The sequence below is a fragment of the Helianthus annuus genome, chromosome 4, assembly GCF_002127325.2.
Source record: "Helianthus annuus cultivar XRQ/B chromosome 4, HanXRQr2.0-SUNRISE, whole genome shotgun sequence".
NCBI classification, from domain to species: Eukaryota; Viridiplantae; Streptophyta; class Magnoliopsida; order Asterales; family Asteraceae; genus Helianthus; species Helianthus annuus.
The window spans coordinates 73,389,996-73,415,708 of record NC_035436.2 but is presented as its reverse complement, the minus strand read 5'-3'; the positions used below and the strand labels follow the sequence as shown (position 1 = coordinate 73,415,708).

Below are 25,713 nucleotides of genomic sequence, written 5' to 3'. Positions count from 1 at the left end.
CTCTTCTTCAGTCATCTGTTTACCTTCTTCTTGGTTTGACACAAGAGTAGGTTTGTATGCTGATTTGAACATTGTTCTGAGCTTTTCTATTTTCTGTTCAAGCTTCATCATATGTTCTCTTTTCTTTGAAGCATCTGAAGCAATTTTCTTCCTTTTCTTTAGCCTCTCATAGGCTTCATCAATCTGCTGCCTAGACCATTTTGATATGGCTTCAGCAGTGTCCATCTTAGCATCCACCAGCTCCCTTTTCTTTCCTTTATATTCAGCAGTGAGGTCAGCAATGAGCTTTTTGTATTTACTCCAGTTTGAAGCATTTTTCTTCTTTGAAGGATCATTCTTGATTCTTTGGATCCTTTCAGCCTCATGCTTTAAAGCTACTAATGGCCATTCTTTGAACTGTTGTTCTTCAGCAGGATAGAATTTTTCTTTCATGATAAAGGCTAGAAGTTGTTCTCTTAACCTCCTCTTTTGATCAGCCTTTTCTTTGTCTAGTTCTTGTGCAAATTCTTCTATCTGCTTTACCTTTGTAAAGTAGAACTCCAGTCTTTTAGCAATGCCTTCTTCGCTTAGACTTTCTTTTTCACTGTCAACCTTGGCTTTTACTTTAGCTTCCTTGCCTTTATCTTGAGATAATCATTAATATCTTCTGGTGCTATGTAGCCTATGAGTGAAGATAATTTTTTTTTAGGGATCTTCTTCTGTATAAAATTGCTTCATCTCATTTTTAATGGCTTCAAGTTCCAGTGGATACTGTGCAGCATTTGGATCATGTATCCCTTCATTGGCAGTGATTGGCTTTCTTTTTCTGCTAAAGAGCTTAGGTTGAGATATAGGAAAGGATAGAGCAGTGGTGGATGGTTGACTAACAACTGTTGAAACAACTGGTGTCTCAACTGCTGTTGTCATTACAACTGCTGATGTATCAGCAGATGTCTTCTGCTTTTGAGCAGGGGTTATTGTGGCAGTTGTTTGGGTGGTGATCAGTGGTTGACTAACAGTAGTTGAAACAACTGGTGCTTCAACCACTGTTGCCATTACAACAGATGTTGTAACATCTGTTGTCTTCTGCTTTTTGGCAGGGGGTGATGATGGTTTGGTAGTTTTTGGTTTTGATGGTGGTTTTTGTGCTTTAGACACAGGTGGTGGTGTAACAGTAGTTGTGGTGGTTTGTGTTGAGATGGTGTGTGTTGGAGGTGTGTGTGTTGATGAGATGGCAGCTGTTTGGCTACTAACAGTAGTTTTTGTAACTACTGGTGTATCAGCTGTTTGTGTTGAAGTTTTTGAGGTTTTGGGTTCCTCTGATTCAATGTACAGCCCGTCTTCTATACCTTTCTTTCTCAACTTGATTTTCTCCCCCTTTTTGGCATTATCTACCAGGGGTGCATCCATGAAGAAGATGGTAGATGGAGCTTTTTCACTCTGGGCAGTCTTTTGGATGCTAGCCTTTATAGCTTTGATATCTGCTTGAGTGTCTTTGAACCTTGATTCTACCATGTTGGTCAGCATTTGTACTTGAAGAGCATGCTTTTTATCAGCCATTTGTTGCTGTTTTTCAAGCATTGGTTGGAAAATATTCCATAGCTCATTTGCAGCAAATGCTTGTGGAGCAGATGCTTGAGCAGGAGGAACAGTTGATTGGGCTTTTTGAGCTTCTAACAGCTGCTGCACCATATCTTTTATCTCGGCAACAGAAGATTCCAAGTTTTCAACTCTGGCCGTCAATTCATTATATTTTGAATCATCACCTGAATTAACAGGATCATCTGAATCCCCACCAGTGGTGGTTGTATCAATGTGTGACTTAGGAACAAAGTCCCAACAATCATCCATTGATGCCCCTTTTTCTTGGTACTGGGGACTTCTTTCTTCAGCAACCGACAAACCTTTGATGGTACCGGTGGTTAATAAGTTAACTCACTGGTGGTTACTGAAGTTGCCATGGAAGAAATTGCCTTCAAGGGAGTCTTATTGATGTAACAACTGTCCAACTGAAGATCTGTTGATCCATCAGTTGTAGTTGCTGCTCCACTTGAACTACCACCGAGAGTTACTTGTAACTCAGGGGGTGTAACCTCCTCAGCTGTTGCTGGGATAGCAGAGGTATTAGCAACAGACCCAGTCACTTGTGGTGGTGTACTCTCAGTAGTGGGTGATTGAGAGGAACTGGTTTGTGTCTGTGCAATAACAACTGCATGCAACATGGGTATTATTGATTGTGGCAATATGATTGGTGAGGGTATGGGTGTTGAAAGAGACATGTCCTTGGGATCAGGACTGTGGAAGATAGATCCGAGTGGATCTAGAGCTTCATGTTGTGGTGACCCTGTGCTTACAACCTGATCCTTTTGTGAGGATGCAGGAGGAGTTTTAGGCTGGGTTTGAGATCTTTCTTCCAACTGCTGTGAGGAAGTAGCAGCAGTGGTTATTGGTGACTTTTGTGCTGTCACTGGCATTGTCTCTGGGATCTCATCTTCCAGAGATGCCTTTGATTTGGGTTTGGTGGGTTTTCTGGATGTTTTTCTTTTGGTCTTTTTGGTGGCAGGTGTGGGTTTCAAAGCAGTGGGTGTGCTACTTTGATCACCTGGAGCAGTGGGCTCAGCAGAGGTTGCCTGAGGATCAGTGGCAGTTTCTAACACCTGCTCAGGCATTTTTGTTTTTAATTTTATTGGTGCCATCATTCTTGAAAATGTTTCAATTGTTAAACAGTTTATTTTGAAAGAGACACCCTGTTTGGGTAATTCTGCATCTTTCTCTACAAATTTTTGTTCAAAATAGTAGCTTAGAAATCTTGGAAAGAGCAGAAATGCCTTATTATCAACGTTCTTTACCAAATCATCAAATATTTCCTGGGTGTAATTATAGTTTTTATCGTTTAAAATTGCATACCCCAGGCATTGGATTTTTGTTGGTATCTCATTAAAAGACGTTGTTTTATTAGAAACACACATGAGTAGTGTGTGGAATAAAAATCTGGGTGCAGAAGGGAAGTAACCCTTTTGTAGGGTATCCCTATTTGGTTGTTCTGCATAGCCCCTGTTCATGAAATCCTTTATTAACTCGTCTTTAGTAAATGAGGTTTTTCCTTCCAAATCATCGAGTTTAAAGATTTCAGAGATGGATTTTGGAGAGATTTGTACCTTCTTACCCTGTATCGAGGAGTTGATGGCGGCGATGATATCTCCTTGTTTTTCAAGGGTGGCATTTTTCCAGAACACTCCCTGGGTATCAAGATAAATGGGAGCGTCTGCTGTTATCAAAGTTTTGTACTTTGATGCAGAAAGGATGTCAAGGATGGAGTCGAAGGTGTGGTTATCGGTAGGTTTTGTGAGTATACCTACATAGTTGTGTGGAGCTTTGTAGCGAATCTCCGGTGTTTCAGCGGCCATTTGAGTGGCATCTGCTGTTGTGGAGGAAGATGATGGTTTTGATTTTGTTTTCGATTTTGGTTTCGTCATTTTTGATGAAGAAGATCGAAGAAGATTTTTGGAGTTATGAGAGGGAAACTGCTATGAGAAGAGAACTTTTGGAATTCAATTCGACAGTAAAACCCTGTTTTGGTGTTAGGGCAGGGTTTTATTTAGGAAAAAGGTGAATGCTGATGTGAGAGCGGTTATAATGATCTGACGGCTAAAAGCTGACCACGTGCCAACCCCTGATGAAATGGTGAATAATGGAGGACAGTTGTTTTGACACCTACTGATGGAACAATCATCAGTAGTTACAACGGTAATGAAATGAAACAGTGGATGTATCAGTGGATGAAACAAAGATTTTAAACATCAGTGTTTTGTAGAAGCAGAGGTTGACTCTCAGCAGTGGAAAGGCTTTAGAAAACAGATGTTGAGGCACAACAGTATTTTAAGAACAACAGAGGATAAGGATAATTTGTATAGCAACTGGTTGTGCAGCAGTGTTTTGACTACTGACAGATAATTTTAGCATCTGTTTGTTCAGATGTAGGAATCTATCATCTGTTGAGTACCAGAAATGCTATTCTTATCAAAATACATTTTAGATGTAGATTATCAAGATTAAATTGCCAGCAGTTATCTACAGGAATTTTGTTCAAGGTTTTGCCAATTTTCAATTATTTAGACAATGGTTTAGCATCCCAGATGATGAAAACTTTTCTACTAGACCTACTCATTTTGTGTCTAATTACTTGAACTAGAACATGAGTGTCTAGTAGTTCAAAATCAATTTGCAATCAATTTTTGATCAGTGATAACCAAACTTGAGCTTAACATGACCTTGATATGAGTGTCATTTCCTTTTGATCAGTTTTAAGGATAGTAATTTCACACAAAAATAAGGAAATTACATCCTGACCAGAGATGAACTTTTACTATCAAAAAATGAGTAAAAGTACAAAATATATTTTATAAAAGGTAAAACATATCTAGTTTTATTTAGAGAAAAACACCTTAAAAAAATTTAAAGGAAATTTTGAAAAAAATAAAAGGATCTGACAACTTTTCAATTAGGTTCATGATCATATTATTCTCAAGTTATTTTGACCATAGTTTGGGGTCATTTTCTTGACAATTGATTGTAAATCCTACTTTTAAGAGCTATCACTGGTGATGCCATTTGTTACCTGAACAATTTCTGCATTGATGAGTGCACACAGTTGTATGACTTCATTGTTTTACCCAACTGTAACCTCAAGAGTGTTTTATGCTTATACTCCTTTCCTTTTGGATACAAAAGTTTTGAGATAGCCACACTTTGAGATTTGTTCATTTTCTTTTTCCCTTTCTACCCTTTTTATTCATATGTTCAAAAATGCTCACTGGGAGATTATATTTTGAACATACTTTGTCCATAATCACTTTTGAAGTAATGTTTTGGGAAATCTGACCATTTTTGAGCATGTTTTATTTACTTATGATTAGGACTATTTTGACACCTTATTTTCTCAATGTGTTTTGGACACGGTTGATTTGGTCCTTTTGAAGGTTTTCAACCTGCCTTTGAACACATGAGAGATTTTGAAAAAACATCACAAATATCAAAACAACAGTTGAAATCAATTTTGGAAAGAATCGAACTAACCCATAATTTACCAGATACTTTACAGATCTAAAAACTATGAGTTACATGTGCATGATAACACTTGTTGTGTGAGATTTGTGTGTAATATGACATCTTGGTTGATATACAAAGTTTCTGAATAATCATTTTGATCATAATTCACTCGTTACTCTGTCTTTCAACTGAATACAACCATCCCTTAGTATCAATGAATTTTTGAGCTGAACTGTTATGTCAAATTGATTGTTAGATCGAATTTGACTGTCCGAGCTCTGATACCAATTGTTAGGATCTGAGGCTGTCTTGATTGTGTTTGTTTGCATAAAATGAACATTCAAAACATATGTGATGATGTAAGTGCAGCGGAAATGAGTAGCAAACTTTGTAAACACAATCAAAGGAGAATATAGTTTGATAAACAATTGCTTCACATTAAGTCAAATGATTAAAATACAAAGCAAATGATTACAACAAGCTTACAGACTAAACTCCCCCTCAGCCTGATACTCCAGAGTTGGTTGCACAAGATGAAAGGATTGAATTGGGGAGGAGAACTCACTCAAAACGAATCAAATGTAACAGTACAGAGTACCGCTCCATTTATAGGCAAACCAAACTACTGATGTACCTCAGCTGACGTCACCATGATAGTGACATCTAACGACCTAACAAACTTTAAACACTCTTCTATACAAACTACTGATATACAACATCTGATAATCAGCATAATACAAACTAGAGATAACTACTGCTTCACGTTCCACTATTGTAGCCTAAGCACTGATTACTTGAACATCAGTGCTTTCTTCAAAAGGTGATCAGTCTTTGAATGAGCAGTGCTTGAGTCTTCAGCAGTTCTTAGAACACAGCAGTAGATAGAGCAACTATGTTTGTCTTCAACAGTCTTTAGGAATATCATCAGTGTTTGGTTCATCAATTGTTGTAGTTGAGCAGCACTTAAGGTCCATCAGCTGTTAGAATACCACTGTCAAGGGGAGAGCTAAGAGTAAACTGCTGCTTATTGGTAGTCCACTGATGTGATCCGGTTTTGGCTTTACATTATCTGTTCCTCTGGTAGGGGTCAATCCCAACAGAGAGGTAGCTCAACCTTATGTAGAACGAGTTAAGAGGTGCCTCACCCTTATACAAAGCATATTAGAGAGGTACATCAGTGCTATCATAATGAGTTTAGGTTTTTGGTTCGATACAAAGAAAATTAGAGAAGTAGCCTAACTATATTGTAACAAGTTTAGGGTTTCAGTAATTACAGAGTTAGTTAGTAGTTGGTAAGGTAGCTTAACCCTGTATAATCATGCCCTGGTCGATAGGTGGTATGTGCAAAGCGTGATATATTTTTATTGATATTTTAAGCCCATTTTACACATTAGTCAAGTTTTAAATTTATAAAACACGATATTCTACTAACACTAAACACACACTTGGTCAAGTGCACCCATCGTGAGCGTAGTATAGCATTGGTAAGATACCGAGGTCGTCCAAGGACACAAGAGCTTTTAGTACCGGTTTATCCTCAACGTCTAATCAATCTAAAATTTTTTGAGAAAAGATTTCAAAACATGAAAATAAAAACTAAAAAATGCAGAAATAAAAATAAAATAAAACAGATAGACAAGATGAATCACTTGGATCCGACTCGCCTTTAAGGTATCCTTTGATGATTTTTGCACTTTCGGACTTTTTAAGAGATTATCTTAGTTATAGTAGTTGGCCCCTCTTTTGAAGGTGACGTTACCCTCAACCCAGTGGTTTGAGTCAGCAAGGATACAATCTCAAAGGGTCTGAAAGATAATTAATTAAGTTATTAATGCGAAAAGTGGTAGACCCCTAATTTGAAGGTGACGTTACCATCGGCTAAGTGGTTTGAGTCAGCAGAGATACAATCCCAAGTAGCCGGTTTAATGTATTTATAGTAGTTTACATATGAGGGGATCAGGCCATTCGCACCCTCGCCATCCAATACCAGTGGGTATTGAAGGAAGTCCTAGTAAGCTTGACCCAGGTCCTTGCAGGTTCTATACACTGAACAAGGCAAGAACCTTAATAAACCATTCCCTTTACCCCCGACCAGGTAGCCAACATATCTCTATATAGACCGTAGAGACATGAATGATGTAAATAGACATTAAAGTAATGCCAAGACACCACGGACAAATGATAAAGAATATTCACCTTCAACATAATGAGATGTGTAACTCGTGATTGTTATTTTATTCAATTTAGATGAAGTAAAAAACAAAACTGGAAACTTTAGAAAAATAATAAAAGCGTACCAGATTTGCGAAAAAGTCAGAGTCACCGGATAACAATTTAGAAGACATGCTTGTCTTTGCACAATTCACAAGAGAATCCTTTCCAAGCTTGTCAACCTAAAGAAAAACGAAAGAATACTTAAGGTTAGCGGCGAGCAGAACACCGAAAAAACTGATCAAAAAAACAGAATTGCACAAGAAACCGAAAAAACCAAACCAAAATTTATGGTTCAGTTACAGTTTTACATTTTTTAAAACCAAAAAAATCATTTTTAATGGTTGTTATATATTGGTTATAGGAATTATTAGTTTCAATCTTGAATGTTGAGTATTTATAATAAAAACATTAACATGTTTATCTATCTTTGAAATGATTTATCCATTGCTTAAAAGATAACAAAATTTAAGATATAACTAAAATGATTTTCAAAGTATTATAAAAGAAAATGTCTTAATAAAAAATTTGGAGAAACATAAAAATAGATTAGAAGGTTAGATTTATGTGAACAATATTAATTAAAAACTAAAAAGGTTAGATACAATAACTTAAATGTAAACATCTAAGAAAGATTCTTGAAACTTGGTTTTAACTTTTTTTTTGAATCTTACGAAATTTTGTTCCAAAAACCGGAAAACTGAATCGTTGCTAAAACCGAAAAAAATGAAACCGAACGGTTTTCAATTACCGGAAATCAAAAATTTCAGTTTCATTTTTGGTTTTACCATAAAACCGAACCGTTACTAGAACCAAAAAAAAAAAACCAAAACCAAACGGTTTTCAATAACCAAAAACCAAACATTTTGGTTGTGGTTTTGGTTTTACCATAAAACTAAACCGTGCACACTCCTACTTAAGATAATCAAAAGATAATATAGCTTCTTCAACATAAACGTAAGAAAATCCAATTCTTGTAGACGTACTTTCGGCATTTTCACATATTACTATACAATAGTATTACCTTAATCGCGAGCTTCTCTTCAATATATTTGCATGCTTCTCTCATTGCAAGCTACGAACATTAAAACAAAAAAAAATATACATGCCCTTGAGCAAAAATTAACAAAACAATATTATATAGAAGACGAAGAATTGATTAACACTCACTCTGTATCCGCTAATTACAGATGTTGGGTGAATCTTATTTTTCACAAGATCATTTGCTCTCTGCAAAATTATCATAACAATATATTAATAAACATTTTACATCAGGGGTCGAATTCTTTTATGAAAAATAGCAAATACAAAGATGTAGTTACTAGAATATGTATATTAATACCTTGAGTAATTCAGCTGCTATAATGACGACAGAAGTAGTGCCATCTCCTACTTCTCTATCTTGGAGCTCGGCCAGTTCAACAAGAACCTATAATATAATCATACGATACAAAAAAATGGCATGTTGAACAGACAAATAGCAAGAAATAAAAAACTACAAAAGACGAAAAAGATAAACTTTTTTTGTCTAACCTTGGCAGCTAGATGCTCAACGTCTAACATCTTGTGAATTGTAGGACCATCATTCGTGATGGTTACATCCCCAATGTCATCGACCAACATCTGAAACATGAGCTTACATTAGTTACACTCACAAGGTTTGATTTAATCAGAAAATAATAATAATAGAAGCATAAAAACAAAACAAAATAGAGAAGCAATTACAATTGCCAAAGTACTATAACGAGTTATAAGAAGCGAAACCGGATACTATGTACAATACAAGAGAAAAAGGTTTATTGTTTCCTTTACTTCAACTTAATGTTAATCCATCACTAATTCGTAAGCAAAAGGTTTATGTTTATTATGCACTGATTCTGTAGTCTGCAGCATAACATTTTATAAACACAAGAGCAACGACAAACGCTACTAAACCGCATTCACAAAACACACTCATACTTTGAAACATGTACGTGAGCTCAGCCTCATTCGTCGCATACTATAAAAATCCCGACCGAAACCACAAGATCACAGACTTGCCTATCCTCAAACTTTATCACAAACTATTAACTACATATGCTACCAAAAATTCATCATCTTTTAAATTTTGACAATGTCATCACCATATTGCCATCTACCACATAAAACAACAAACTTTATCCCTTAACTTTGGTAGGCAAATAATACTAGTCATGTTAAATTCATAAATCACATATCTTGATTTAGGGTTTGTAAAAACTTTGTGCATACTCAAATCTATCCAATTTTTACAGCACAGACATAATAGATCTACGGTATACAAAACCCTAAAAACCTAAATCTGTTATAACAAAACAACAAATACCTTGTCGAGTCCAAAGGGACCAAGTGAAGTCTTGACAATATTCGAAACAGATTGACAAGCAGTAACTGCACCAAAACATTAAGGATCAACTGAGTGATTATCTATCGAGTGAATAAATTAGGGTTTTAAAAGATGAACACAAACACTTACTGTTTTGAGTGCGAACATCTTGACTAGATTGACGATCTCCGAGAATATCAAGCGGCTGTGAACCAATCGCCATTGTTGATTGTGATTCTTGAGGGATGTGAAGCTGAGAATGATAGTTTTGGAAGAACCCTAATACTGTGAGTGTGTGAGCCCTTGATGTCTGCTTGTTATGGAGGGTTTTCTATCTCCGGCTTATTTATTAACCGATTGGGTTTTTGAACTGGGCCGAGTTGGACCGTTTCTTTGTTAATCCTAGTTTTATTATTAACATATTTATATTTACATAATCTATCTACTTATCTATAAAAGGAGAAGTAAGGATGATGTAAATTTGGGTACTTGTCAATTATAGAGGCATGCCACATAGGATTTGATGATGTCATAAATATATCAATATTATGATGTCATAAATATATCAATTAAAATGTTAAAGATTAATAGATATTGTATTTAGTTTGTAATTTTCGAAATTAAATAATAATAAGTAGATTGGGGGGAAATTTGAATTGCATGGGGGAAAGGTTATTGCATTTAATGATTTTGAATATCATCATCACATTTCTCTTAACATCTCTCACTTCACCTAAATCTCTCATCTCTCTTCAAATCCCCGAAACTTCTTCTTCTTCATTACTCTCTTCTTTTTTCTTTCTCTACAGATCTTCATCATCAATAACACACGGAGATGTCAAAATCGGACATGTTTGAAGCTTCTGGATCGACTTGTTCTCTCAGTTTCATCGATGATCTCAATCCGTCGAAAGATATGTGGAACCTAAAGGCTCGAATCATCAGAAAATGGATGCAAATGTTTCGGATGGAACTGATCTTGCTGGATGAGAAGGTATATACTTTTTAACTTTCTTTTCCATGACTATTGTTCCGTGATGTATTCTGGGATGAAAGATCCAGGCTTCAAATCATGACTATTGTTCCGTGTTGTAAGATTCGGTTGAAAGATTCAGGCTACAAATCATCTTTGTAAGATTCATTTATTCGAGTTAGGGTTTGGGTACATTATGATATTAGGTTTTTTTAACTTTGTAATGTATTTTGATGTTACGGTTTTTTTCTTACATTTCAGGGTTGTAAGATTCAGGCTGGTATCCAGGGCCCTTTGATATCTTTTTTTATAACTTTTCCGAAACATTTGTTAAATTTGGTCTGTATTTTGGTTGGGAAGTGATCGTCCTTATTTTATTGCAGATGTTGCTGGTACTGTCCTTTCATGAAGTGATATGGACATATATGGAAAAGTTCCTAAAGAAAGGAAAAGGATCAACTTTGAACTCCAAGATGTGGAGTAAGTATTTTTCTGTGATATAAACATATGTGAACATATTTGTTTGATAATGTAGATGTTTAGATTTTTGTGAACATATTTCTGTGATATAAACATATGTGAACATATTTGTGAACATATATGAACATAGATTCAATTCGTTTCTTAAGTTTGTTCACCATGAATATTGTTTAGATTTTTGTTCTTTTGTATGCGTTATTAGATATATGTTCTGTAAAATCATTTGCATTTTTAATTTCATTGTTATTATTTAGATGCAAATGTTTTGGATTTCATTGGTATTATTTAGATGCAAATATTTAGATATATGTAGGTTCATTCATCCGAAATTAATGCAAATGTTTGGGATTTAAATGATTTGCATTTATTAAAAATGATTTGTATGCATTTGTCTTCCTTGCAATAACTTTCCAACAATTACAAAATCATTACAAGTTGTCTATTTGTCATATATCATTTAAAGTAGATAAGCAATTATCCCCTTTTGTTTCTATTTTTGAGATTTGTAAGAGAATTGTTATTTATATGTAACAAGATTGGTATTTATTATCAATGATTGTTGTCTATTTGTTATATATCACTTAAAGTATGAAGATGTATTAGTTGCTGTTAGGGTTCTCTTATTTATTACAACTATCATGGTATGTTAAAAAAAATATTGTATGTTGGAGATTACTTGCTATTGTAATTCAGCTTTAGTTAATTTTGAAGTTATGTGAATTTTTTTTGTAATAACAACCATGTTTACATCTGTTTTTTTTTTTCATCTTCAGTGGTAATATAGTGGGTTGTACATTATGGAATGAATACGCCCAACAGTTCAAAGATTTCTTGGATATAAAAAACCCGACTGAGTCTGTAATGGCTGTCATTCAGCACGGAAAGATTAATGAATGGCATGGTAATTTCGTCAATATAATTGATTGTTTTATTATTGTAGTATAATTTCGAATCTAAAATTTCCTAAATGAAGGAACATGAACAATGAATTCCCTTTGATTAATTAAATGAATAAAGACGAACAAAGGTTGCGTTTGTTCAGTTTAGTTTAGTTTATGGCCAGTAAAAGAAACTTAGATATTTGAAACATTATTTGGGATAATTATATTTATGCTTATTATGTCTAACTTGTGGCTTTCTTTGGGATTATTATCTTTATGATTATAATATCAAGTGCTTAAGAAGGTGAATGTATCTAATGTTTGGTATTAAAAATGTTGTTTTTTATTTATTAAAACGATATATGTTCGTCTGTATTCTTAAACAAGTTCGATTCCTTAATGAATGAACACGAACAAGAAATTGTGTTCGATATGTGTTCATGAACAAATTTATTGCTAAAGAAACAAAATTTAACAAGGCTTCGTTAAGTTTGATTCGTTTACATGCCTAATTTCAAACCTATACAAAGCAAATAAGAGAGTTAACACACCCTATAAATAGCAAATCAGAGAGGTAGCTCAACCTTATGTAGAACGAATTAAGAGGTGCCTCACCCTTATACAAAGCATATTAGAGAGGTACATCAATGCTATCATAATGAGTTTAGGTTTCAGTAATTACAGAGTTAGTTAGTAGTTGGTAAGGTAGCTTAACCCTGTAAATCATGCCCTGGTCGATGGGTGGTATGTGCAAAGCGTGATATATTTTTATTGATATTTTAAGCCCATTTTACACATTAGTCAAGTTTTAAATTTATAAAACACGATATTCTACTAACACTAAACACACACTTGGTCAAGTGCACCCATCGTGAGCGTAGTATAGCGTTGGTAATATACCGAGGTCGTCCAAGGACACAAGAGCTTTTAGTACCAGTTTATCCTCAACGTCTAATCAATCTAAAATTTTTTGAGAAAAGATTTCAAAACATGAAAATAAAAACTAAAAAATGCAGAAATAAAAATAAAATAAAACAGATAGAAGATGAATCACTTGGATCTGACTCGCCTTTAATGTATCCTTTGATGATTTTTGCACTTTCGGACTTTTTAAGAGATTATCTTAGTTATAGTAGTTGGCCCCTCTTTTGAAGGTAACGTTACCCTCAACCCAGTGGTTTGAGTCAGCAAGGATACAATCTCAAAGGGTCGGAATATTGAAAGATAATTAATTAAGTTATTAATGCGAAAAAGTGGTAGGCCCCTATTTTGAAGGTGACGTTACCATCGGCTAAGTGGTTTGAGTCAGCAAATATACAATCCCAAGTAGTCGGTTTAATGTATTAATAGTAGTTTACATATGAGGGGATCAGGCCATTCGCACCCTCGCCATCCAATACCTGTGGGTATTGAAGGAAGTCCTAGTAAGCTTGACCCAGGTCCTTGCAGGTTCTATACACTGAACAAGGCAAGAACCTTAATAAACCATTCCCTTTACCCCCGACCAGGTAGCCAACATATCTCTATATAGACCGTAGAGACATGAATGATGTAAATAGACAGTAAAGTAATGCCAAGACACCACGGACAAATGATAAAGAAAATTCACCTTCAACATAATGATGATGTGTAACTCGTGATTGTTATTTTATTCAATTTAGATGAAGTAAAAAACAAAACTGGAAACTTTAGAAAAATAATAAAAGCGTACCAGATTTGCGAAAAAGTCAGAGTCACCGGATAACAATTTAGAAGACATGCTTGTCTTTGCACAATTCACAAGAGAATCCTTTCCAAGCTTGTCAACCTAAAGAAAACAAAAGAATACTTCAGGTTAGGGGCGAGCAGAAAACCGAAAAAACTGATCCAAAAAACAGAATTTCACAAGAAACCGTAAAAAACAAACCAAAATTTATGGTTCAGTTACAGTTTTACATTTTTTTAAACCAAAAAAATCATTTTTAATGTGACATCTCGTATTTTCAATCTTTCCATTTTTGGCAAGTCTGCTTGTACTTTCTATTTTTGTAAGTTGTACCTTTGTGGTATTTGATTCTATTCCCAAATTGTACTCGAGACTTGAAATCATAATGAAAATGCATGATTTTATCCATATTTGTGTTTGAATGCTATGTATTGTTGAAACAATTGATAACATGTTGAAACTATGTTAAACACGTAAAAACAGTGAAATTACATCTTAATCTCAGCTCTTAAATTCATCGTTGCCAAGAGATTTCCCTAAACCGTACGAAAATTGGGAATTTATACGTTAATTCGGTAAAAATATCAAAATTTGGGTTAAAATGATTTCTATATTACTTTATTAATATTTTAAATAAGTAAATTTATAATTAAAACTAAATAAATAAATATTTAAAACTAAGTTTTATTGATTTTTGATGATTTTGGTTAGTTAAACTAACCTGGTTAGCTAAATCCTGGTTAAATCAGCTAACCAGGTTAAGTTTATTTAAGGGCAGCACTAACTGAGTCAGAAAACTCAGTTAGTGACTAACCCAGTTAATTCAGACTAACTGTTAATAAAAAAGATTGGGTTTGAACCGTATGCGCGTGGAACCGGATTCGAACCCGCGACCACTAGTTCTCAAACAAGCGCATTAACCAACTGGGCTGTCTTCGTTATTGTTATACATTCCAGAAACCATTTCATATATCATGTCATTAAATACGCTGAATTTGAATCAAAAGAAACCGCCTGAACAGATCGTCTTCTTCGTCCCTTCAATTGCTTACCGGAACCCGACTTTCCATTACCCGTAACCGATACCTGCTAACTTCTATATAAACCGGTTAACCAAACCATTTTTTTCCCTTTCATTCGTTCCCGATCAAACCGAAACAAACCGAAACAACTCGAACTCGATTCGTCTCCGATCGTCACCTTCGTCTCGCCGGACCTCCGACCGTCGCCTTCGCCGGAGTTCATCAGCCACCGCCATTGTCCGGTACGAATTCCCGTTTCGATTCGTTTTCCCGTTTTCTTTTTCAGTTCGTTTATATTACTGTTATTATTATTATTATTATTATTATTATTATTATTATTATTAAAATTCAGATATAACTATTATTATTACTATTATTATTATTATTATTAATATAATTATCATTATTATTAAATCAGATTTTATTTAGGATTATTTTAGATTTTCAGAATTATTATTTAAAATCAGAAATTATTAATAACAGAATAATTATTTTATTCAGATTCATTATGATTATATTTTTAAATCAAAATTATTGTTTTAATCAGAATTTATATTATAAAATCAGAAGTATTATTTATTTTAAATAAGAAATTATATTTCAGAATTATTATTAAATCAGAATTTATATTTTGAAAATCAGAACTATTATTTTTATTAAATCAGAATTAACATTATATATATATAATCAGAATTATTATTTTACTAATTAAATCTAAATTAAAAATCAGATTTATTATTTTATATATATAATCAGACTTCTTATTTGTTTTATATATATCAGAATTATTATTTTTAAGTGTATAAAAAAATCAGGAATTATTGTTTATATAATCTAGAATTTTAGAAATATTATTTATTATTATTCACTTATTTATAAATAAATTGTATTTATTTCATTATTTACCAAATAGTAAAATGAAACACCTGATTATTATTTTAGACATGTTTATATTAATTTTATGCCTTGCTATTTAAATAATCTCTAAAGTTCCCAATAATTAACAAATCCTCAAAATTAATAGGGTAATTCTCTTGTGCACATCCTCTTGGGAAATCTCTTGTTCTTAATTATTCCAAGAAAAACGCAACGCAACCTAAGGTGAGTATACATGACCCATTTTCTGTTTTATCACATTTTGGGTGCTGTATGCATTTCCTATATCAAAAACACTATGTTAAACATTTTTGCACCGTCAATCCACATTTCATGTGAATCTATTTGACTCATGTTAATCATGTTATGCTAATGTTAAACATTTATGATTGTGTGTTCATTAACTTTGCAAGCCTCCCCTAACAATGGCAGCGCTGTAGGTTTTAACGCCCCTCCCATAATATTATGGGTATTGTTAGGTTTATTCTACGTTACTCATTTTACCACCCTTTTTGGGTAGGCACGTTAATTGCGTTAAACATTGGTTTGAACACATAGATTCATCGTTACGAGTATAACTGTTAATATGAAATCATGTATTCACGTGGATTTGATCATGTTAAACTATTTCAAACATATTATACTATATTTAAACTTGTATACTCGCCAACATGTTTTGTTGACTTTATTTTAAATGCATACTGCAGGATGAGGAAGTCAAGTTTTGAAGAAATGAATAGGATGGCCTAGAAACCCACCTTAGAAATAATCTATGTTGATGTTTGTTATTTTCCTTTTTGACATTGTATGAAACTTTGCAATTTTAATAAATGAAATTTAATTATATTGTCACATTTAGTGTTATGATGTCTTTGAACAGTTTGTACGTCTCATCCCGATGTTTCCGCCATCGGTTGGGGTGTGACAGATTGGTATCAGAGCCATAACTATAGGGAATTAGGTAGGATTGCCTTACTTTTCCCTAGTCTATAGTAGGAGTACTCTGATACCAGATTGGTATTAGAGCCATAACTATAGGGAATTAGGTAGAATTGCTATACTTTTCCCTAGTTTATAGTAGGAGTACTCTGATACCAGATTGGTATCAGAGCCATAACTATAGGGAATTAGGAAAAGTAGGAATGCTTTTACCTAGTCTATAGTTTAGGAGCTTTCTCATTTATTTGCTGTTTAAGACATTATTCCCTTCTCTCTTCCTTGCTTCCCTCTATTCTTTTGGACTTCTAATATACAAGCCTTTCCTAAGGCTAACACAATACACACATGGAAGCTGTGAAGACACTCATGTATCACAATCGAAATGATTCATCAAAACAGGGGTGATTCCCATATTTGGTGATGATTTTCATTCAGCTTAAATTTGATTTTTGCACGAAACCTACCCTCAAGTTAGGAGTGACATCTAAACCTTGATGGGAGTTTCCATTTCATATTCTAGTGGACCCTCATCCTTGGATGAGTACCAACCACATCAGGGTACGATGTTATCAAGTTAGAGGTGAAACTCGCATCTTGTTAACTAGTCCCATTCCTCGATTTTTGATCTCGCCAAAGTTTCGATTTTCCCAATCGATTAAGGACGTGTAGTAACTGGAAGGACAAACATCGTTAGTCGCTCCTCGACGAGAGTGTTTGTCTATTAGGCCAAAGCACGTCTCCTTAATTCGAAAAGGATTTCGATTCACTTTGGAATAGTCTTATGTTACGTTCCGTGACAATCCATGTTTTTATGATAAATCTCCTTTATGTTATCTCAATTATTATGTTTTACGTTAAATCTCTTTTATGCTATCTCATTTTCTTCATGTGTTCTACATTTGTACGTTATATAATTTCAATTTAATACATGCATACTAATATGTTATACTGGATTCGTGATTACTGGGTTATTCTTATGTGATGAACTTGTCTTTTAACCCACACCTTAACATGTATAGCACTATGCGTAGTGCTATAGGAGTAGCGCCCGCCCGTATTCTAGTGGTCATGTTAAGTCTTTCAATTGCGGTACACGATGGGTTGACATGTTTATTCACATGCCAGTGATACGTTAATCTTTGTTAACTAAGTGTGTCATGTGGATTGTTCTAAATCTTATGCTAATATCATCAAGATAGGAGTGATTTCCTTACCTTGACGATTAGCTTCTCTGAATTTTCAACTTCACCAATGAGCCAGGGGTGATTTCCTTACCTCAGAGGTAGTTGCCAACTCTTTTTCGTTTTCAACGAAACTTTATATTTGAGCGTTATCTTCATTTCAAGTTTGGGAACACGAATTAGTCTTCTTCTTAAGATTTCGAGGACGAAATCTCCTAAAGTAGGGGAGACTGTGACATCTCGTATTTTCAATCTTTCCATTTTTGGCAAGTCTGCTTGTACTTTCTATTTTTATAAGTTGTACCTTTGTGGTATTTGATTCTATTCCCAAATTGTACTCGAGACTTGAAATCATAATGAAAATGCATGATTTTATCCATATTTGTGTTTGAATGCTATGTATTGTTGAAACAATTGATAACATGTTGAAACTATGTTAAACACGTAAAAACAGTGAAATTACATCTTAATCTCAACTCTTAAATTCATCGTTGCCAAGAGATTTCCCTAAACCGTACGAAAATTGGGAATTTATACGTTAATTCGGTAAAAATATCAAAATTTGGGTTAAAATGATTTCTATATTACTTTATTAATATTTTAAATAAGTAAATTTATAATTAAAACTAAATAAATAAATATTTAAAACTAAGTTTTATTGATTTTTGATGATTTTGGTTAGTTAAACTAACCTGGTTAGCTAAATCCTGGTTAAATCAGCTAACCAGGTTAAGTTTATTTAAGGGCAGCACTAACTGAGTCAGAAAACTCAGTTAGTGACTAACCCAGTTAATTCAGACTAACTGTTAATAAAAAAGATTGGGTTTGAACCGTATGCGCGTGGAACCGGATTCGAACCCGCGACCACTAGTTCTCAAACACGCGCATTAACCAACTGGGCTGTCTTCGTTATTGTTATACATTCCAGAAACCATTTCATATATCATGTCATTAAATACGCTGAATTTGAATCAAAAGAAACCGCCTGAACAGATCGTCTTCTTCGTCCCTTCAATTGCTTACCGGAACCCGACTTTCCATTACCCGTAACCGATACCTGCTAACTTCTATATAAACCGGTTAACCAAACCATTTTTTTCCCTTTCATTCGTTCCCGATCAAACCGAAACAAACCGAAACAACTCGAACTCGATTCGTCTCCGATCGTCACCTTCGTCTCGCCGGACCTCCGACCGTCGCCTTCGCCGGAGTTCATCAGCCACCGCCATTGTCTGGTACGAATTCCCGTTTCGATTCGTTTTCCCGTTTTCTTTTTCAGTTCGTTTATATTACTGTTATTATTATTATTATTATTATTATTAAAATTCAGATATAACTATTATTATTACTATTATTATTATTATTATTAATATTAATATAATTATCATTATTATTAAATCAGATTTTATTTAGGATTATTTTAGATTTTCAGAATTATTATTTAAAATCAGAAATTATTAATAACAGAATAATTATTTTATTCAGATTCATTATGATTATATTTTTAAATCAAAATTATTGTTTTAATCAGAATTTATATTATAAAATCAGAAGTATTATTTATTTTAAATCAGAAATAATATTTCAGAATTATTATTAAATCAGAATTTATATTTTGAAAATCAGAACTATTATTTTTATTAAATCAGAATTAACATTATATATATATATATATATATATATATATAATCAGAATTATTATTTTACTAATTAAATCTGAATTAAAAATCAGATTTATTATTTTATATATATAATCAGACTTCTTATTTGTTTTATATATATCAGAATTATTATTTTTAAGTGTATAAAAAAATCAGGAATTATTGTTTATATAATCTAGAATTTTAGAAATATTATTTATTATTATTCACTTATTTATAAATAAATTGTATTTATTTCATTATTTACCAAATAGTAAAATGAAACACCTGATTATTATTTTAGACATGTTTATATTAATTTTATGCCTTGCTATTTAAATAATCTCTAAAGTTCCCAATAATTAACAAATCCTCAAAATTAATAGGGTAATTCTCTTGTGCACATCCTCTTGGGAAATCTCTTGTTCTTAATTATTCCAAGAAAAACGCAACGCAACCTAAGGTGAGTATACATGACCCATTTTCTGTTTTATCACGTTTTGGGTGCTGTATGCATTTCCTATATCAAAAACACTATGTTAAACATTTTTGCACTGTCAATCCACATTTCATGTGAATCTATTTGACTCATGTTAATCATGTTATGCTAATGTTAAACATTTATGATTGTGTGTTCATTAACTTTGCAAGCCTCCCCCTAAGAATGGCAGCGCTGTAGGTTGTAACGCCCCTCCCATAATATTATGGGTATTGTTAGGTTTATTCTATGTTACTCATTTTACCACCCTTTTTGGGTAGGCACGTTAATTGCGTTAAACATTGGTTTGAACACATAGATTCATCGTTACGAGTATAACTATTAATATGAAATCATGTATTCACGTGGATTTGATCATGTTATACTATTTCAAACATATTATACTATATTTAAACTTGTATACTCGCCAACATGTTTTGTTGACTTTATTTTAAATGCATACTGCAGGATGAGGAAGTCAAGTTTTGAAGAAATGAATAGGATGGCCTAGAAACCCACCTTAGAAATAATCTATGTTGATGTTTGTTATTTTCCTTTTTGACATTGTATGAAACTTTGCAATTTTAATAAATGAAATTTAATTATATTGTCACATTTAGTGTTATGATGTCTTTGAACAGTTTGTACGTCTCATCCCGATGTTTCCGCCATCGGTTGGGGTGTGACATTTAATGGTTGTTGTATATTGGTTATAGGAATTATTAGTTTCAATCTTGAATGTTGAGTATTTATAATAAATATATTAACATGTTTATCTATCTTTGAAATGATTTATCCATTGCTTAAAAAATAACAAAATTTAAGATATAGCTAAAATGATTTTCAAAGTATTATAAAAGAAAATGTCTTAATAAAAAATTTGGAGAAACATAAAAATAGATTAGAAGGTTAGGTTTATGTGAACAATATTAATTAAAAACTAAAAAGGTTAGATACAATAACTTAAATGTAAACATCTAAGAAAGATTCTTGAAACTTGGTTTTAACTTTTTTTTGAATCATACGAAATTTTGTTCCAAAAACCGGAAAACTGAATCGTTGCTAAAACCGAAAAAACAGAAACCGAACGGTTTTCAATTACCGAAAACCAAAAATTTCAGTCGCGTTTTTGGTTTTACCATGAAACCGAACCGTTACTAGAACCAAAAAAAAAAAAAACCAAACGGTTTTCAATAACCAAAAACCAAACATTTTGGTTGTGGTTTTGGTTTTACCATAAAACTGAACCGTGCACACCCCTACTTAAGATAATCAAATGATAATATAGCTTCTTCAACATAAACATAAGAAAATCCAATTCTTGTAGACGTACTTTCGGCATTTTCACATATTACTATACAATAGTATTACCTTAATCGCGAGCTTCTCTTCAATATATTTGCATGCTTCTCTCATTGCAAGCTACGAACATTAAAACAAAAAAAAATATACATGCCCATGAGCAAAAATTAACAAAACAATATTATATAGAAGACGAAGAATTGATTAACACTCACTCTGTATCGCTAATTACAGATGTTGGGTGAATCTTGTTTTTCACAAGATCATTTGCTCTCTGCAAAATTATCATAAGAATATATTAATAAACATTTTACATCAGGGGTCAAATTCTTTTATGAAAAATAGCAAATACAAAGATGTATTTACTAGAATATGTATATTAATACCTTGAGTAATTCAGCTGCTACAATGACGACAGAAGTAGTGCCATCTCCTACTTCTCTATCTTGGAGCTCGGCCAGTTCAACAAGAACCTATAATATAATCATACGTTACAAAAAATGACATATTGAATAGACAAATAGCAAGAAATAAAAAAACTAAAAAAGACGAAAAAGATAAACTTTTTTTGTCTAACCTTGGCAGGTGGATGCTAAACGTCTAACATCTTGAGAATTGTAGCACCATCATTTGTGATAGTTACATCCCCAATGTCATCGACAAACATCTGAAACATGAGCTTTCATTAGTTACACTCACACGGTTTGATTTAATCAGAAAATAATAGAAGCATAAAAACAAAACAGAATAGAGAAGCAATTACAATTGCCAAAGTACTATAACGAGTTATAAGAAGCGAAACCGGATACTATGTACAATACAAGAGAAAAAGGTTTATTGTTTCCTTTACTTCAACTTAATGTTAATCCATCACTAATTCGTAAGCAAAAGGTTTAAGTTTCCTATGCACTGATTCTGTAGTCTGCAGCATAACATTTTATAAACACAAGAGCAACGACAAACGCTACTAAACCGCATTCACAAAACACACTCATACTTTGAAACATGTACGTGAGCTCAGCCTCATTGGTCGCATACTATAAAAATCCCGATCGAAACCACAAGATCACAGACTTGCCTATCCTCAAACTTTACCACAAACTATTAACTACATATGCTACCAAAAATTCATCATCTTTTAAATTTTGACAATGTCATCACCATATTGCCATCTACCACATAAAGCAGCAAACTTTATCCCTTAACTTTGGTAGGCAAATAATACTAGTCATGTTAAATTCATAAATCACATATCTTGATTTAGGGTTTGTAAAAACTTTGTGCATACTCAAATCTATCCAAGTTTTACAGCACAGACATAATAGATCTACGGTATACAAAACCCTAAAAACCTAAATCTGTTATAACAAAACAACAAATACCTTGTCGAGTCCAACGGGACCAAGTGAAGTCTTGACGATATTCGAAACAGATTGACAAGCAGTAACTGCACCAAAACATTAAGGATCAATTGAGTGATTATCTATCGAGTGAAGAAATTAGGGTTTTAAAAGATGAACACAAACACTTACTATTTTGAGTGCGAACATCTTGACCAGATTGACGATCTTCGAGAATATCAAGCGGCTGTGAACCAAGCGCCATTGTTTATTGTGATTCTTGAGGGATGTGAAGCTTAAAATGATAGTTTTGGAAGAACCCTAATACTGTGAGTGTGTGAGCCCTTGATGTCTGCTTGTTATGGAGGGTTTTCTATCTCCAGCTTATTTATTAACCGATTGGGTTTTTGAACTGGGCCGAGTTGGACCGTTTCTTTGTTAATCCTAGTTTTATTATTATTTACATATTTATATTTACATAATCCATCTACTTATCTATAAAAGGAGAAATAAGGATGATGTAAATTTGGGTACTTGTCAATCATAGAGGCATGCCACATAGGATTTGATGATGTCATAAATATCTCAATATTATGATGTCATAAATATATCAATTATGTGACACCTCGGATTTTTCCCGGATAACCTTTCGATGTAACTTATGTGCATATGTTATTAAATGAAAGTTTGTGAATCATCTTGATGTGCTACTTGTCGATAATGTGCACGTATTTTATGTATGTATAAATATATGTGTATGTGTGCGTTTATGTGGAGAGCCGAAACCACGAGACCAACTCGAGACCCCTTGGTCTCGAGTGAACAGTAAGCCAGTTGGGCCGGTTGGGGGTTTACAACCAAGGAGCCCAAATCGTACCCCACCTAGCCCACTCGAAACCCTATATAACCCGAATGGATGACCACCTTTCACACCTTTTACCATTTTGCAAACACTCTCCCTCATTCACTCTCTCCTTCACTAAAACCCCAAAACCCTAAGGTTCTAACACCACCCTCTTATCTCCTTCTCCCTCTCGGATCAACCGACAACAAGGAACTCGGCTTTCCATCTCGGATCAACGCACACACCCACCCGTTTAGAAGTTCATCCTCACACCTTAAGCCTAGCCGGACGTGGTGACCAACATACTTGACCGGGTAAAATATCTACCGAGCAACCCAAGGTGAGTTCACAACTTAAAAGCATGCGTCCCGGTGGTTTGGGACACGAGACTAGAACAACCCTATCCCCTTGTAAAGGGGATACCATTTACATTCCTTCCCTAGTTACTGGGAACAAACTTACTTTACCTTCCCTTGAGTTGGGAAACCTTTTAGTTAATTACTGTTTATACGGAATGAAACCAAACGGCACTAAACGCAACTCTATCACTCAAGTCCCTACTACATAATACCGATTAGTCGCCGGGGCCAGGCGAACGGGTTATTAGTTGATAGCGCTATTTAGGTTTTACCAACCTCACACCGTGCCATGGTATGGGATCGGTCGTGAACTAATGTACTCAGGCATCCGTCAATGATGATAGAACATTGACATCGGGGCATCCTGCGGAAACGCAAACGGTTACCTAGTGTTCGGTATTGGAAAAACAGTTTAGTCGCTAACTTTTGGGGTAGCTCCCCATGGCACGTATAAACGGATAAATTAACTGGTGAAACGAGTTTTTGGTAATTAAAACTGGACAACTAGTGAACTCACTCAGCATTATTGTTGACCCCCTTACTGCATGCTTTGCAGGTGGCCAGTGACTGGAGCAGCTGCTTGGGATGTGTAGTGGTCGTCTGCCCGTGTGTTGGGCATTTATCATGACTTACCTTATGAACATTGTTAAAACTGTTTATTTATGCTTCCGCTACTCATTACTGTTTGAGCTTGGAAACCTTAAACTCTGAACTTGATATTTGCTAATCTTATGGTTAGTAAGTATCACTTTTTGTTATCAATTTAATTATTCAGTATAATTGGTGGCTGGATCCTGGTCAGTCACGCCCTCGAAGCGGGTGTTATCCGCAGGTGGATTTTTGGGGGTGTGACAGATTGGTATCAGAGCCATTGGTTATAGTGAACTTGGTTTTAAAAAGGGGAAAATCTTTTTGAGAAAAAAAAACCAGACTATAACCCGTGACTCGTGACGACACTACACTCCAAGTGCAAGGCTCGACTTATCTGACCTCGTAGCTCGGACCCGTATTTACTTGCTTAATTGTTTTATGCTTTCTGCTTTACTATACGTACTAGTTTGCCTGATTAGATAGATACGCCTCCTCTCTTCTATCTCATTCTCGCTATGTTACGACACCACACTCATACTATGTTTTCTGGTTATGAAGACAATGAGTGGACGCGGACGAGGAAACGTCAACATGACTCAGGCTCAGTTCACTAACCTGCTCAACACTGTGGCTGCAGCTTTCGTAGCTCACCCTATAGGTAAGCTCGTTGTTTTAGGATGTTTAGATCCTACCGCCACATCGTCTTTTCGCCTCTAAACCTATTTCGCTTCACTCCTCACAACAGGTCAGCCTGCGCCTGTGCAACCACGTGTCTGTACCTTCAAGACCTTCATGGATTGCAAGCCTCTTCCATTCAGTGGCACTGAGGGTGCCATAGGTCTCTTGCACTGGATCGAGAAGGTCGAAGCTGTCTTCGCTGTCTGCGAGTGTCCCCCTGCTAATTGGGTGAAGTTTGCTACCAGTACTCTGGAGGGAAGCGCACTTTCTTGGTGGAAGGCACAAATTCAAATGCTTGGTTTGGAGACTGCTAACGCTACTACGTGGGAAGATTTCAAGGATATGATCAAGGAAGAGTATTGTCACAGGGATGACATCCACAAACTCGAGGACGAGTACTATGAACTCAAGATGGTTGGGTCAGAGATTGAGACCTATACCAAGCTGTCTAACGACTATGCTGCTCTTTGTCCAAACATGTCCCGACCCATGTATCGAAGGACCGAATTGTACATCAAGGGCTTAGTCCCGGAAATCAGGAGCCACGTAACCTCGGCCAACCTCCCTACCATACAGCCTGTGGTTCGTCTTGCCCACAAACTCACCAACCAGGCTGTGGAGGAGGGCAGGTTGCCCAAAAGGATCAGTGCTGTGGAAGGAACTTCTAGTGATGGTAAACGAAAGTGGGATGGAAATCAGGGCAAAGATGCTAACTCTACTCAGGCCCCAGCCCAGCAAAGGAAAACTGACAACAACAAAGGCACTCAGCAACAGGGTGGCTACCGGGGAAGCTACCCTAAGTGCAACAAGTGTAACAGGCACCACAATGGGGCATGTAACA

General features: G+C 34.6%; 1 protein-coding gene and 1 long non-coding RNA gene across 2 annotated transcripts in view; both read right to left on the bottom strand.

Moving 5' to 3' along the window:
• LOC110933216 (T-complex protein 1 subunit alpha-like) overlaps window positions 1-9,812 on the bottom strand; it is a 47,604-nt gene extending 37,792 nt beyond the window's left edge. The window contains exons 1-2 of the mRNA XM_035989351.1: window positions 9,734-9,812; window positions 9,584-9,648 (exon numbers count right to left, since the gene is read on the bottom strand). Coding sequence (XP_035845244.1) covers window positions 9,584-9,648; window positions 9,734-9,806 — 138 coding nt within the window. The 5' untranslated portion in view covers window positions 9,807-9,812. The remainder of the gene's footprint in view (window positions 1-9,583; window positions 9,649-9,733) is intronic.
• A 3,807-nt stretch (window positions 9,813-13,619) lies between these two features.
• Window positions 13,620-21,656, bottom strand: LOC110936161. The gene is made up of 5 exons (XR_002589763.2): window positions 21,638-21,656; window positions 21,447-21,533; window positions 21,276-21,334; window positions 21,130-21,180; window positions 13,620-13,724 (listed from the first exon to the last, which is right to left on the bottom strand). It is a non-coding gene; the product is annotated as an uncharacterized LOC110936161 (long non-coding RNA).
• Between the last annotated feature and the right edge of the window lie 4,057 nt (window positions 21,657-25,713).